Genomic DNA, 14,961 nt, shown 5'->3' on the forward strand with positions numbered 1-14,961 from the left:
CAGGGGCCATCAGCTGATGGGGAAGCAGAGCTCAGAGCTGTCTGCCTTCCTCTCCTCCCTGCTGCAGGGCCAAGAGCCGTGCGGTGGTGACCATGCTGCGCCCCAAAGCCCTCACCCAGGTGCTGAGCCAGGCCAACACCGGGGGGGTCCAGAGCACCCTGTGAGTATGGGGGAGCGGGAGGGTGGCTGGATGAAAGGGGTCCCCAAAGCCTGGGGCACAGTTCAGTACCTCTGAGCCTCCTTCCTCTGTACTTCTCCTAATTCGGGATAGAAACAGGCACCACTGGGTTTCCATCCCCCCCCAGGAGCCAAATAATTCAGCCTAGTATGCCCTAAAAAGCAGTAATCCAGCCTAGCTCCTAAATCCTGTCTTCTCCTTGCCCAGGGGGCTGGGGCACTAGCTTGCAGGACTAGCTGCATTTATATGCCTGCGAATGGTTTGCTGAAGTGCAGCCAGGCTCGTTCCAGCTCTGCCCATTCCTGTATGTGTTGATGTGAGACAACCGCTAAGGGCACAGGCAGAGAAGGCTCTTTAGGTAAATGTGATTGATTGATTTTTATTTATTTATTTATTTTAATTAGTATTATTTGACCAGTTAAATACTTGGAAAAATATTGTTCTTTGCAAGCTTTTGGGTATAAACAACCCTCTTCAGAAGTTTGCAATGAACAATTTTTCCAGCTGTTTAGTTGGCCGAATAAAAGATAACACGTTTACCCAAAGAACCTTGTCTGCCTATGTCCTTAGACCAACGCGGCTACAACCAACAGCCTTAAAGCTAAGAGCATGGGAATCCCCCCCCCAGCTGCACCCCCGGCAAAACAATCCCAGAGCCAAAGCTGCCCTGGCTTCCTTGCGTTTCAAGGTTGCTGCAACAGGCAGGAGGAAAACATGCCGTCAGGGGCATGGGTCCTGGAGCTGGTGAAGTTGCCTGGAGCTGGGTAGATGCTGATCTTCTTTATGGCTAAGTGCAAGCGAGACTTAGAGCATCTATTCTCAGTGGGGGCGGATGACAAAACAAGGAGAAATGGGCTCAAGTTGCAGCAGGGGAAGTTTAGGTTGGATGTTAGGAAAAACTTTCTCGCTAAGAGGGTGATGAAGTGCTGGAACAGGTTACCCAGAGAGGTTGTTGACTCTCCATCCTTGGTTTTTAAGCCCCAGCTGGACAAAGCCTCAGCTGGGATGATGTAGTTGGGGCTAGTCCTGCTTTCAGCTGGGGCTTGGACTAGATGTGAGGTCTCTTCCCACCCTCTTTTAATAATCTAAACCCCAAGGCTTCTGGGCCTGGGGCTTATATTTAGGATGCCTGCCTGGATCTGGGGAGCTTCTGAAGCCCCAGACGGATGGGTCCAGGAAGGAGGACACTTGACCAGTGGTAGAGCCACACAGACTTGACAATTGAGCTTTGCTCAGTTAAATCTAGGTACTTGATTATTGGGCTTTCATGACTGAATTTGGAATGGATTTGGCCTTGAGTAGTAGTAATAATAATAATAATAAGACAGTGATCTTCATTCCCATTTGGGGTGATGCAGTTACAGCTGAAAGTATAACCTGCCTGGGTGGTATTGTGTTAAAAGGAGGGGAGGGTGCTGGTTACTTCCCTCTTGGGGTGGGTCACCCTAAAACACTTGTGACTTTGGAGAGGGTGTGTAGGACGCTGGGGGCTGTGCGTATGGGGGTTCAAGTCTGTCTCCTCCCTGCATCTCCTTTCCAGGCTTCTGAACAATGAGGGCTCACTGCTGGCATATTCTGGTTATGGAGACACAGACGCCAGGGTCACAGCTGCCATCGCCAGCAACATCTGGGTGGCCTATGACAAGAATGGGCACCAGGCTTTCAACGAGGACAACCTGAAGTTCATCCTCATGGACTGCATGGTACCTGGGTTGCAGGGGGTGTCGGTGGGCTCCCAGCAGGAAGGTGGGATAAACCCAGACAGCTTGAACATGAGATCTTTGGTGCCCAATGGGTGGCTGCTTCCTGCCTTGGTTTTTCCCATCTGTAAAATGGGTCTGGGATGTGCCTTGTTGTGGGGACCAGTGAGCTTTATTCGAGTGTTTTGAGATCTCCCTGATGGAAATGCTAATTGCTGGGAAATAGAACTTCAAAATGGGGCAGCACTTCTCACCCACTGCTTAGAGGAAAGAGTGTGGGTGTGTAAACATCAGCTAAAGCAAGGCCCAGGCTTACAAGTGTGACCTGACTTTGGCATAGCATAAAGGACTCTGCATACAGGGCAGTAGCAGCATCAAGCACTCTTCAACCGTAGACCTCAAAGCACTTGACAGGCCAGCCTCAATCTTGCAGATTGAAGGGAAACTGAGGCACAAAAAGGGGAAGGCCCTAATTGGGCTGCTTTGCAGGCCCTTCTGAAAGTAGGAGTAAAATCTGAGTTGGGGGCCCTTAACCACTCTGCCACACTATCTTCCCAATGACTCCTCGGTATCTTGATGTAGGAGAGCAGGGCCTCGAGATGCTGCGAGCCAGACCCCTAGAAGCAGGCTTGGGACAGACCTCTGCAAACATGGGATTCAATGCTCTGTTCACCTCCCCACTTTCTCTCGCTGTGCAGGAAGGCCGTGTTGCCATCACCCGGGTGGCAAATCTGCTGCTGTGCATGTACGCAAAAGAGACTGTTGGATTTGGGATGCTGAAAGCCAAGGTAATGCTGAGCTCGCTGGGCAGAAACAGGAGCTGAGAATGGCTGTGTTGCTGCAGGGTGAAAAGCATGTTTAGTACAGATCTGACTGGAAGAATACAGCGATGTGAACTTTGGTGAAAGAGCAGCTTACATAGGAAATACAGAAACTAGTTCTTGCTTGAAGGTGGCCTCTGGAAGCACCTTCCAGCTCTCTAAAGGGTGTCTCCAGTGCAGGAGGAAATTAGTTTCATAGTTGGTAGGGTCGGAAGGGACCTGAGCAGATCATCGAGTCCAACCCCCTGCCATGACAGGAAAGAGTACTGGGGTCAAATGACCCCAGCAAGGTGTTCATCTAACCTCCTCTTAAAGACCCCCAGGGAAGGAGCCAGCACCACTTCTCCTGAAAGTTGGTTCCAGATCCTAGCCGCCCTGACAGTGAAGTCGCACCTCCTGATATCTAACCTAAATCTCCCCTCTCCCAGCTTGTGACCGTTATTCCTGGTCACTCCCAGCAGTGCTCGGGGGAACAGGGACTCCCCCAACGCCTGCTGTTCCCCTCTGACTAGTTTGTAACAGGCTGCTAGATCCCTCCTCAGCCTTCTCTTGTGGAGGGTGAACAGGTTCACGTCCCGTAGCCTGTCCTCACAGGGCCTGTCCTGCTGCCCCCGGATCATGTGAGTGGCTTCCTCTGGACCCTCTCCATGCTGTCCACATCCCTCCTGAAATGCGGCGCCCAGAACTGGACGCGGTACTCCAGCTGTGGCCTGACCAGTGCTGCATAGAGGGGGGGGGGATCACCTCCTTGGACCGGCTTGAGATGCATCTGTGGATGCATGACAAGGTGTGGTTGGCCTTCCTGACTGCCTCCCCACACTGCCGGCCCATGTTCATCCTGGCATCAGTGATGACTCCAAGATCCTTTTCTGTCTGTGCACTGACAAGAAGGGAGTTCCCCAACCTGTAGGTATGGTGCCGGTTCTTCCTCCCCAGGTGCAGCACCCTGCACTTGTCAGTGTTGAATCCCATCCTGTTCTCATCTGCCCACCCCTCTAACCTGTCTAGGTCCGACTGCAGCCTATTCCCCCTTCTAGCTTGCCCACTTTTCCCCACATCTTCATTTCATCTGTGAATTTGAACAGGGTGCTTTTAACCCCCTCATCCAAGTCACTGGTAAAGATGTTGAACAGCGCGGGCCTGAGGACCGAGCCCTGGGGGACCCCACTGCCCACATCCCTCCAGGTCAAAAATGACCTGTCCACCGCCACTGTCTGGGTGCAGCCCTCCAGCCACTAGTGACCCATCTGACTGTGTAGGTGTCGATGCCAGTCCCCTAGTGTTTTAATGAGAACGGGGTGAGAGACCGTGTCGAAGGCCTTCCAAAAATCCAGAAAAACTACATCCACTGCTACCCCTGCGTCTAAGGATTTGGTGACCCAGTCGTAGAAGGCCACCAGGTTGGTCTGACAGGACCTGCCTCTAATGAACCCATGTTGGTTGCCCCTAAGCATGATCTCCCCTGCTAGTATTTACAAGCATTTAAAAGCCCCTGCATGATGCTGGAATTGGCTCTGAAGGAACATCAAAATGTGGCCTATAGTCTGAATTAATATAAGTGTTGCAGGGAGCCATTAAAATAATTTCTAGGTATGTCATGGCTTCTGAATTTAGTGTGGTTCTGTTGTGGTCAGCTCTATGGCCTCTGGCAAGACACCGTGCCTCGGTCTCCCCTGGTTTAAAATGGGAGGGGAAGGAGGGAACATTACCATGTCGATCCACATAGCATGCACTCACCTTTCCTGAATGTTGGCCATCAGAGGAGTATCTTCTACTGAACAATTGGGTTAAAAGGACATCCCCACCCCCGCTTCATTCTGCTTTCCCTAAACCAAGGCGCTTGTCGGTTATTTTGTGGGAGCTTGTGGTATGTACCTGAATACAGGCACTGTGCCCTCAGTACAGTGGCCCGGGGCAGAGAGGCTAGATTTCAGTAGAGCTAATCCAGGCTGAGAGCTGCTTCTGCTCTACTTGCTGACCCTCGTGCTTGGCTTACGTCTTAATCTCTCCCAACAGGCCCAGGCGCTGGTCCAGTATTTGGAAGAGCCACTCACACAAGTGGCAGCCTCTTGAGTCAGGAGGGGCAGCGCGGCACGTGGATGGGGCTGGCGCAGTGAGAAGCCCTTTAACCAAGAACTGTAGCAGCAGAGAGCTTGTGTGGCGGGGCATGTACGGCTCTGCAGGGACATCGGGGGACATCGGGGCTCAACAGCGACGGTGGCAGCTTCCAGCGTCTTGATACTGCATTAAAATAACGTGAAAACTTTCAAAGGGAGTCTCTTGCTTGTGTCTCATCTGCTGCTTCTCTGGGAGGGCGGAGGAAAGCACAAAGGAGAGGCAGAACCAGCTGACACCCTTCGCTACTCCAGGACCTTGCATGCAGAACACGGCACTGTCAGCCATGGCTGGGAAATGTCCTCTTTCAACAAGCCTCCCTATGTGGACACTCCTGTTTTTCAGGCAATGTGATAGAGCTTGGCTTGCAGAAATGGCCTTTTAGGCAGCAGAGCTGTGTCTACTCTAGGGCCCTGGCTGCCTTTGCATTGCAGCTGTAGCCTAGCTTGAGCCCTGGAGTGCCTGTGAGGGGTTTCAATACTTTTTTTTTAATGCCAAATTGAGAAGCGTCTGACTGCCAGAACAAGGAGCAATGGAATCGAGCTGCAGCAAGGGAGGTTTAAGTTGGATATTAGGAAAAACTCTCACTAGGAAGGTGGTGAAGCACTGGAACAGGTTACCCAGAGAGGTAGTGGAGCCTCCATCCTTGGAGGCTTTTAAGGCCTGGTGGTAGACAAAACCCTGGCTGGGATGATCTAGTTGGGGCTGGTCCTGCTTTGAGCAGGGGTTGGATTAGATGTGGAAATAGCACCTATTAATAATGGCTCAGCTCTTCTCGGACCCAAACCTTTCCCCTCACACAGTTCTTCCTTTTCTCGCCACTTCTGGTTTGCACCTTGGCTTCTTCCTTTTCACCTGCCTCTTGGCCAGTTCTCACGCAGGGCTTAGGCTCTCCTGCAGATCTCAGGCCAGGTGCGGGGGATAGGGGTGGCATGACTTGTCCCACAGCTGTTGGTTGCAGGGTCCCTTGCGGGTGTGGCTGGGGTGGAGTCAGGTCTGCGATCCACCGCTTTTTCTAGGAGGATACGGAGGCTCCCCTGATGTTCATTGCCTCTTCTAATCGCACGATGGCAGCACAGGACAAGGAAGGCAGCTTCCACTTCCCAAAGGAAAGTCCAGGGGCCGGATTCCTCTCCCAGCCGCTCTTTGCACTGTTAACAGCAGACCAGCTACCTCTCCCACTCCACTATGGGGCTGTGCATTTATGCCCTGATACCTACCAGCAGCCTCTGGGCTGGTGGCTGTTTTTTTTTTTTTTAATCAAATAGCAGCCTCAGGCTCACTTGAGTCCTGCCTGGGCCTGTGCTGGGGTAAGACTGGATGCTCTTGTATGGATCCACTTAGATGCCTGACAAGGGTGTTGCATTGGTACTGTGTGCCTAATCCCTCTGTGTCTGTCTGGCTTTTCTTGGCCTCTCTCAGCCCAAACACATGTTTGTTGGCACGCATGGGTGGCAGGATTAATTTGCCCAATGCCTCTTCCTCCCCAGCAGGAAAAAGGAGGTGCTGCCAGTCGCTAGAGGAGTTCCTCTCCATGCCTCGGCTGCATCTCTATCATAGCTGCTCCCAGCAGAAGTCTCTATTTTGCTCCCGAAGGGTGGCCTTGCCTGGGTCCTATTCCTTGTTGCCCGGCTGGGGCACTGTAACAGAAACCACTTCTCTACTTTGTGCCTCTCTCTGAGCTACCGGGGGCTCTGACTCCTGCTGTTTCTCTGCAGGTGGAGCGCTGGGGCCAGCAGTCATACAACGGCAGGGACCATCGACCGGGTCTCCCCTCCTTTCTTTTGCCCTTAGCAACAGGGGTGCATCCAGATGATCCCTTCCCCAGTTGGACCCTCTGTCCCTGGTCTCATGGGCTATATTGACACCTTCTGCATTCTCCATTTTTGCTCAGGGATACTCATGAGGAGGACCGGGGCCATCACATCCCTCCAATACCTACCCTGATCCTGGAGGTCCTGGTGTGTTCCTCCCCAGCTGCAGGTGCATCCTAGGCAAATCCTGCTTTGCATACTGCTCATCCAGAGTCAACAAGCTGCTTTCGCCTGTGTCATCTCCTCTTTCCAGCCCCTCGGCTGCCTCTGCTTCCTGGGCCTCTTGCAGCAGGCTTCTTCATGCATGAGGGCTCTCTTGGCTTCATGAGGCCCTGAGAGTGCTCAGGATTGGGCCCCCTGTCCTGAGCCAAAGCTGCTGGGTGCATGGGCAGCCACGTGACTCTCTCGGGGGCGGGCGAGGGGGTTGGCGCTACCTGCTGAACCTGTACAGCGACACCGGGTCACGCCCTATTGAGTCACGCAGCTCCAACCTGCCTGGCGAGGAGCTCCTTTGCACCTTGCCCATAGCTCGGTCACCTGGCTCTCCTGAGGTCTTGCCGTCTCCTTCCCTGCCGCGCCAGGTGCCTCCCTTGCACGCCTGCTTTCCCCACTGCTTCCAAATCGGCCTTCTTGGCAGGGAAGAATTTTTCCTTTCCACCTTCCTGGTTGATCAGCTGGTGTAGAAACCACTCCTGAGCCCTCCTGCCACCCACCCACCCTGGCTGGGCAGGAAGCAGACCAAGACTGAAAGCCGGACCCCGCACCGGAGGGGACCAGGCACAGCCACGAGCCATGGGGGCGCCGGAGGAGGACTATAACTTTGTCTTCAAGGGTGAGTCTGTTCTCTGCACCCTGTCCACCCCTTTGCCTTTATCCTGGAGGATTCAGGGCCAGGTTGGATGTTCAGCCCCTTGCAAACTCTCCTTTTAAGGGTGGAATTAAGGGGGCACAGAAATTTTGGAGGGATGGGATTTGGGGGGTGGTAGGCAGGGTGGAGGTGGGGGTGTTGCTGGCAGAGCAAGGAGTGGGAGGGAGCAGGTATCCAGACAAGGAGTGGAGAAGACCCTGCAGCATCAGGAGTCCAGACACTGGGGGGGCCAAATTCCACTCCCAGGCTTGGTGCAAGCCCCACAGAGAGACCCCAGGATCAGGACCAGCCAAGCCCCTTTCCTGTGCTCCGCCAGTATGGACCTGATAAGCATCCTAGGCACAGAGCAGCAGACAGCTCAGGGCTGCAGAGATACAGTGGAGCATGCGATGCTTCCCCACCCAGGGTAGCAGATGGAGGTCACAGCTTGGGTGGCTTCTGGTAGGATGCTGCTGGCCACCAGCAAGACTTGTGGTGTCTACAGGTGAGACATGGGGGATTTCCACTCTCGGGTGACTGCATGCCAACAGGTGCCTCTGAATGGTGCTGCTGCCTCTCCCACCCCTGTCCTGGCTGATGGCACAAGGCAGGGCAGCACCGGGGAACGGGCATTGAGTGGCAGGACAGAGAGACACCGATGCTTCAGGGTTTGCCTGGGCAGGGAGCATGGAGAGGGAGATACCTAGATTTCCCAGCTACTACCTGCTCCTCCGGCTCCATATGCAGCCCCTTGCACACCAGGCTTCAATGGCAGTCCAGGCTTTGCCCTACAAATAATAACGCCCAATGCACCAGGCTGTCAGGATCCGGTTCAGCGGGATGCCAGCCCTCCGCCCTCCTGGGAACAGCATATTCCAGCCTCATTGATGTTGTTTTAACAAATAATTGCACTAAATACCACTGCGGTTTTGCGGCCTCTTAAGAACATAAACCCCCCAAAAAGGATCTCGGTCACTGGAGGTTTTCAAGTGCAGGCTGGGCAAACATTTGGCAGGGAAGGTTTAGACCAGCGCAGTCTTGCTGGGGGCAGTGGGTTGGAGACCACTGACTCCCGGGGTTCTTTTTTGTGGTTTTAGAAGCAGATTATGTCCCTTCTGAGAGACCCATTTGAACCCTTTAAGTAAAGGGGGAGGGAACACCCAGAAAACATCCATGAAAGCATTTCACTTCTTAATGTTTCAAGGAAAAGCTTTGCTGGTTTCCAGCTCGTTATCTCAGTGTGGATTTCACTGGGGGGAAACTGTCTTAGAAGTGAGCCTGAAATGTTTTCTAATCGAAGGAGCTGTATATATATTGCATCAAAATCTGTAGCTGACAATGTCCTATTTTGTCAGAAAACAAACAGAAAAAGATTTGTCTGAAAACTGAAGCTTCCTGTTTTATTTGAAAAATTCCCTTTTGGGAGGTTTTTAGGCCTTTTCCAAAAGAGAAAAGCAAATAGACTGTGGAGGAAGTTAAATATTGTACTGGTGGAGATGTTTCGTTGTATGGAAAACCAGATTTCCCTGGAAAAGAGGGTGTGAGGCAGAGCTGTTTAACCCCTGCCTGCCTGGGTGTCAGGGGCATGTCTACATGTGCACTTTAGCTTATTTTAATGTGCATTAAAGCATCACAAAAACATGCTCTTTACTTAAGACAGGCTAATGCACATTTTCCTAGCACTTCCCAATGCAGGTACAAGATTTTATGGGCATTAACTAAAGCACGTTAACGCACATGTAGATGCTCCCAGTGTAGGTGAGAGAGCAGGGGTCTGATGAGCTGTGACCTCAACAACTCTCCTTGGTAAGCTGCAATATTTTGCTCCTGGTTTGTCTCCCATGGAAGGTGCTGAGTTCAAGTCTCTGCAGTCAAACAACATTCAACGGTGTGTTCATGTTTTCAGGCTTACGGCAGTTCCTTGATATGGGTGCTGTCCTGCCCGGCCCAGAGATTGTGTCTGCGATGTGGGGCTTGGGATTGAGAACTGTGAAAGCAGCCAGAAGTGCAGAGAAAAAGGAAGTGGAGTGAAACACAGATGATAAACACCTGGCTGCCCAGGGAGGGGGTGGAGGAAAGTCTCAGCGGGCACCTCAAAGTCACTCTGCTTGACTGAGCTAAGGTGTTGATGGTGGCATCAGAGGCAAAGAATTCAAGGCTTTAGAAATAGAGCAGCCTGCCTTGTGCATGGTTTTATCCCTGTCTATCACAGCCACTTCTGGTGCCAGTGCAGGTTCGAAGCAGTTGTTCTCCTGGGGAGCTCGTGGCCTGGATAGGCAAAGGGCAGGGAAGGAAAACTGAGGCACAGAGAAGTGAAGCAAAGGTTTGCTCAGGAAGAGGTGAGAGTAAAACTCAGGTGTCCTGAACCTGAGCTACTTGCTGGTCCATGCTGCCTCTATACTGAATGATTTTTCACTCAGCTATGTGTCCTAAGCCCTATACTGCCAAGCATGAAGGGGATTCTCCCAGCTCCTGCCCCCAGGGAGCGTGGGGTGAGAAGCCTGTCCCAGAAAAGGCCTCTTGGCTCTTTAACACCCTGTTCGCACTGCCAGATGGTGCAGGGAACCGTGTGTTTGCCCAGGCCTGGCGCACGTGTCCACGCCTGCATGCTGCAGTGATACCATGGGCAGGATCAAGGCACAGACCAGCTCGTCAGCTGGGCTTGCCAGGGTAAGGAGGGGGCCAGTGGGTAGAAACTGGAAGCAGCAGAAGCATCTCTGAGCTGGTTTTGGAGGGAGGAACAATGTCCGTGGCTCTGCTCACCTGGGCCAGGGGCTTTCTCAAGGCTAGGGGTTGTCTTGGCCCCTGTACTCTGCACGTGCACGGTTTCCCGTACACCAAAAAGTCCTCTCTTAATTGCTGGGCCGTGCCTGGGCTGTTGAACCAGGGCTATAAATGAAGGCAATAAATCAAGTCTGAGGGACACCCGGCAAGTCTGGGATGGGAGGAACAGGACAGGCTGTGTTCAGGGGACTGGACTGGGAGGTGACACACCAAGTTCTTCTCCCAACTCTGCCACTGATGTCCAGAGTGACCTTGGGAGCACACTTTAGCCCCAGACCCACAGAGGTGTATGGGGGCAGCTAGTTCTCACAGGGAGCTGGAGTTGGTGGCAATTTGACCCCTTCTGAGTGCTTGCATCTCTCTCTAACTCGGGAGAAAACCAGCCCTTGCAGTGTGCTGTGGGGCAGAAATCCCATGAAAGAGCACAAAATGCATCGTGATGGCTCAGTATAGAGGACCTCAGCTTGACAGGCATCCCCAGAGTCATTCCTCTCTCCACCCCAGGGGTTCCCAGGCTGAGCCAGGAGGAGACACTGCATGAAAAGCAGCATCCAAAGCTCTTCTTGGCCTGACAGCCCATTGTGTTTGCACCCAGCTGACAAGTTAAAAGGGTGTCACAGGACAAGAGGGACCCTGAAAGCCGGGCAAAAACTTGTGGTAAACTTTTCCAAGGATCCTTGTGGGGTTTGAGGCAGAAACAACAGTCTCAAGCAGGAAAAATCTACCTCCAACCCATATTTTGAGTCTGGCTTCAAAAATCATGGGCTAGAAAAGTGATGGGTGGTGGGCTCTGATTTGTCTCTGGGATCCACTTACTCCAGTTTCTCTGTATATTTTAAAGCTCCCCATCAAATGGCAGCAGTGAGTTTCATGCCATCGCTTGCTGGCAGTTGTGCGACCCCCCTAAATATAACAAGGCTTGAAGTGAAATCATGGGAGTCGCCCTTGGTTCTTTCTTTCATGGTTGGTTTCCTTAATCCAGTGGTTCACCATCTCTCTAGACTGGAGGCACCACTAGATAGACTCAAGAAGCCCCTCAGAAAGTGTCACCTCTTTGTTTTTATTCTTTTTTTGCCTACCAAAATGAATACCAGAGCAGTTTTTCTGTTGCAAAAACTCAGAAAATCCACAGCTCTGGACTCCTGTTTGCTGTATCAGGGTTTGTCCTGCAAATCATGGTTGCACATGTAGAGCATGGCCCCCTGGAAAAGATTTCCAGGCACCCCAGAGTGCTGTGGCCCCTCATTGAGAACTGCTGCCTTGGAGCTGGGAGATGACCCCAGGTGTCCTGTTTCCCAGGCCAATGCGCTTGCTGCCAGGCTGTGAAGTCAGTCGTTCTCCCTCTCTCTGCTCTGGTGAATCTCTGAGTGTTTTTAAAACAATTTCACCAGGAGAGAAGAGGCCATCCTGGAGCACCCTCCAGCCTGGTGGATAGAGCGCTGAGGCCTGGATAGCCTGCTTGGGGCTTAAGTAGCACCATGCAATGTGGTGCTTAAATCCCCTTGTACATCTAGGTCTTAAGACATGGCTGTGCTGGACAATGTACAAACAAAGAAGGTCCCTGTCCCACACAGCTCACAGCCTAAATGATATAGAATTAGACAAGGAGGGTGGGAAAGGACCTTGGAAAGTTGCATCTAGTCCAACCCCCTGCTCAAAGCAGGACCAGCCCCAATCAGCCCAGCCAAGGCTTTGTCTAGCCAGGTCTTAAAAACCTCCAAGGATGGAGATGCCACCACCTCTCTGGGTAACCTGTTCCAGAGCTTTACTACCCTTCTAGTGAGAAAGTTTTTCCTAATTTCCAAACTAAACCTCCCTTGCTGCAGCTTGAACCCATTGCTCCTTCTGTCATCTGCCACCACTGAGAATGGTCCAGTGCCATCCTCTTTGGAGCCACCCTGCAGGGAGCTGGAGGCTGCTATTAAATCTCCACTCAGTCCTCTCTTCTGCAGACTGAATAAGCCCAGTGCCCTCAGCCTCCCCTCACAAGTCCTGTGCCCCAGCCCCACAACCATTTTCATTGCCCTCCGCTGGACTCTCTCCAGTGTGTCCACCTCCTTTCTGCAGCGAGGGGCCCAAACCTGGACACAGGACTCTAGATGTGGCCTTGCCAGTGCTAATAGAGGGGAAGAATCACTGCCCTCAGTCTGCTGGTAATCCTACTAAGCAGCCCACTGCCCCCTCCAGAACTGTGTCACATGCCCCGTACTGCTGGCAGCACAGGGGGATTCTCCCTCCACTCTCCTCCCGTGCTGACGAAGATTTCTCCATTGCCTCCCAGTGGTCCTGATCGGAGAGTCAGGTGTGGGGAAGACCAACCTGCTTTCACGCTTCACCCGCAATGAGTTCAGCCATGACAGCCGCACCACTATCGGCGTGGAGTTCTCCACCCGCACCGTCCTGGTGGGCGACGCCATGGTGAAGGCACAGATTTGGGACACGGCTGGGCTGGAGCGCTACCGCGCCATCACCTCAGCGTGAGTGCCCTGGCGGGGAGGGCCCTCGATGTCTCCTCCTAGTGTCTTTGGAGCCAGCGCTGCATGGGTCCAATCCCTGACCCCCGCCACTCTCTCACTGTCCTGGCAATACTCCCTGATATCCCATTGCCCTGCACCTCTTCCATGCAAAACAGCCTGGCTGGAAAGCTGGCACCGATGCTCACCAGGGCTTAGACAGTCATGGCCATGGGACTCCGCATGCATCCCTCCTTGAACCCAAGGAGCAGCTCTGATGCATGCCAGCAGTAGTGGGTTGTTATCCCATTCCCATTCAGCTACTGCTGGGGTGGGGGACGTGCTGCAGGGCCCGGTCCAAGTGCTGTGGGGGTGTCCCAAGCTCTGGGTTGGGTCCCATGGTGAGGCTGCCTGCTCTCGGCAGGTATTACCGGGGTGCAGTGGGCGCCTTGGTGGTATTCGACATCACCAAGCACCAGACGTATGATGAGGTGGAGCGGTGGCTGAAGGAGCTCTATGACCATGCTGAAGCCACCATCATCGTCATGCTGGTGGGCAACAAGACCGACCTCACCCAGGCTCGGGAGGTGCCAACCGAGGAGGCCAAGATGTTCGCAGGTACACAGAATCACTCCCTAACCCCCTGCAGCTCAGCTGGCTTGGCGACCTGGCCCCCTGGCCTGGAACTGGGGGTCTTGAGCTCCCAAAATTATCATCTTGCATACAACACACACCTCTTCCCCACCCTCACCCCCGAAAAAACACCTGCTGGAAATCAGAAGGTGCATTACATGTGGGAAATACAGATGCCCCAAGGGGACTGTGTGGGGAGCTCTGCGCTAGGGGGTCCGTGCTGCCCCCGGCATAGGCCCGGGCACCTCGTGAGACTCCTGTTGTTGCAGAGAACAATGGGCTGCTCTTCGTCGAGACCTCGGCGCTGGACTCCACCAACGTGGAGCAGGCCTTTGAGACCGTGCTACGGGGTGCGTAGGGCACTGGGGGCACTGGGGAAGGTCCATAAAAGCCCCTAGGGTGCAGGCACCGCCCCCCCATAGACCTGGTTGCAAGGGAAAGAGCTGGTTGGCTAAGCCCAGTTGTCAATCACTTAGAGAGTGGGGAAGGGGAGGGGGTTCCCCCTTGCTTGCAAAGCATTCTGGGTAGGGCAGCCCTATATAAGCCCCCTGGCTGCTTTCTGCCTTTACAGTGTGGCTGGGAGTGCACGTAGGTAGGTGGGGGGTGTGAACCTCTTTTCTGGCCCATGGAACTGCCCTGGAGAGGGGTGGTGGGGCTCAGGGCTGGTATCACGCCCTTGGAGATGACGGGGGTCGGCTGTGCTCACTGAGACGGTGCCTGGCTCCCCCTGTCGGGTGGGTTTATGTTTGCCCCGAGGGTCATTTCACAGCACTTCTTCCCCCACAGAGATCTTCAACAAGGTGCAGAAGCAGAAGCAGAAGAGCGCCCCGGACAATGCCGTGACGCTGTCCCCCGAGAGCACCGCCAGCACCGCACAGTCCCATGCGCCGGCCCAACGCTCCTGCTGCCTCAGCCTTTGAGCCCAGCACGGGAAGGGGCCCAGGAGTCCACTCCTCTGCCCGCTGCCCTGCAGCCTGGCCCTGCTTCCGCCAGCGTGGGACTCCGGGCGGCCCCAGACTCGCCCTGCCCGGAGCCTGCCCTGCAGGGTCCAGGCAGATGCAGAAATCCCCGTCGCTCCTGGATGTGGTCCCAGCCTGCTGGGAGCCTCCGCGTTCCCGATTCCTTTTGGAAGGCAGCTGGGGCACGGATCCCGGGGGTGGGGCTGCTGCCATGGTCTGTGCAATACGGGTGCAAGCATTAAACTGTTTTCAAGAGGCAGGTTTGCTTTGCCTTTATTCCCACCTGCCAAAGGTGGGTCTACCCCTTTAGGCTCTGCCATCCCTGCCCTCCCTGTGTCCTTGGGGGTGAGTGATGGGGTGTGTGCACAGTCCTCCTAGCATAGGTGTGTGCCCCCAGCAGTGTGGTCAGTGCCCCCCACCATACTCAGGCCCAGGCTCACAAATCCAGCTCTGCCCACACTGCCTGGGGCCTTCCTGCTAACGCATGGATGGAGGCAGGACATTGCCTGGGGGCAGCTGATGCTCCTGCAGATCCTTCCTACTGGCTGGGAGGGTCCAGCTCAGGGTCAAACTGACCCCCCCAGGTTTGGGGGTAGGAAGGACTTTCTTCCCCATGTCAGACTGGCATGGGGGGGGGTCCCCCTCCTGGGTTTGGAG

General features: G+C 54.0%; 2 protein-coding genes across 3 annotated transcripts; both read left to right on the forward strand.

Annotated features, from left to right (window-relative positions):
* On the forward strand, nt 1-4,970 carry LAMTOR2 (late endosomal/lysosomal adaptor, MAPK and MTOR activator 2). The gene is made up of 4 exons (XM_090051698.1): nt 1-160; nt 1,719-1,881; nt 2,577-2,666; nt 4,716-4,970. The coding sequence occupies exons 1-4, from the start codon at nt 93-95 to the stop codon at nt 4,770-4,772; spliced, it is 378 nt and encodes a 125-aa protein (XP_089907824.1). The 5' UTR covers nt 1-92; the 3' UTR covers nt 4,773-4,970.
* Nucleotides 4,971-7,088: 2,118 nt separating this feature from the next.
* RAB25 (RAB25, member RAS oncogene family) lies at nt 7,089-14,556 on the forward strand. 2 transcript variants are annotated; one of them, XM_090052267.1, is made up of 5 exons: nt 7,090-7,460; nt 12,541-12,736; nt 13,137-13,330; nt 13,615-13,695; nt 14,132-14,556. In XM_090052267.1, the coding sequence occupies exons 1-5, from the start codon at nt 7,421-7,423 to the stop codon at nt 14,263-14,265; spliced, it is 645 nt and encodes a 214-aa protein (XP_089908393.1). In that variant the 5' UTR covers nt 7,090-7,420; the 3' UTR covers nt 14,266-14,556. The 2 variants fall into 2 exon arrangements, with proteins under 2 accessions (XP_089908394.1, XP_089908393.1); XM_090052268.1 differs by lacking the exon at nt 13,615-13,695 and having other exon boundaries at nt 7,089-7,460.
* Nucleotides 14,557-14,961: the final 405 nt, after the last annotated feature.

This window comes from Crocodylus siamensis, chromosome 6 (assembly GCF_052110815.1).
Source record: "Crocodylus siamensis isolate JL-2025a chromosome 6, ASM5211081v1, whole genome shotgun sequence".
NCBI classification, from domain to species: Eukaryota; Metazoa; Chordata; order Crocodylia; family Crocodylidae; genus Crocodylus; species Crocodylus siamensis.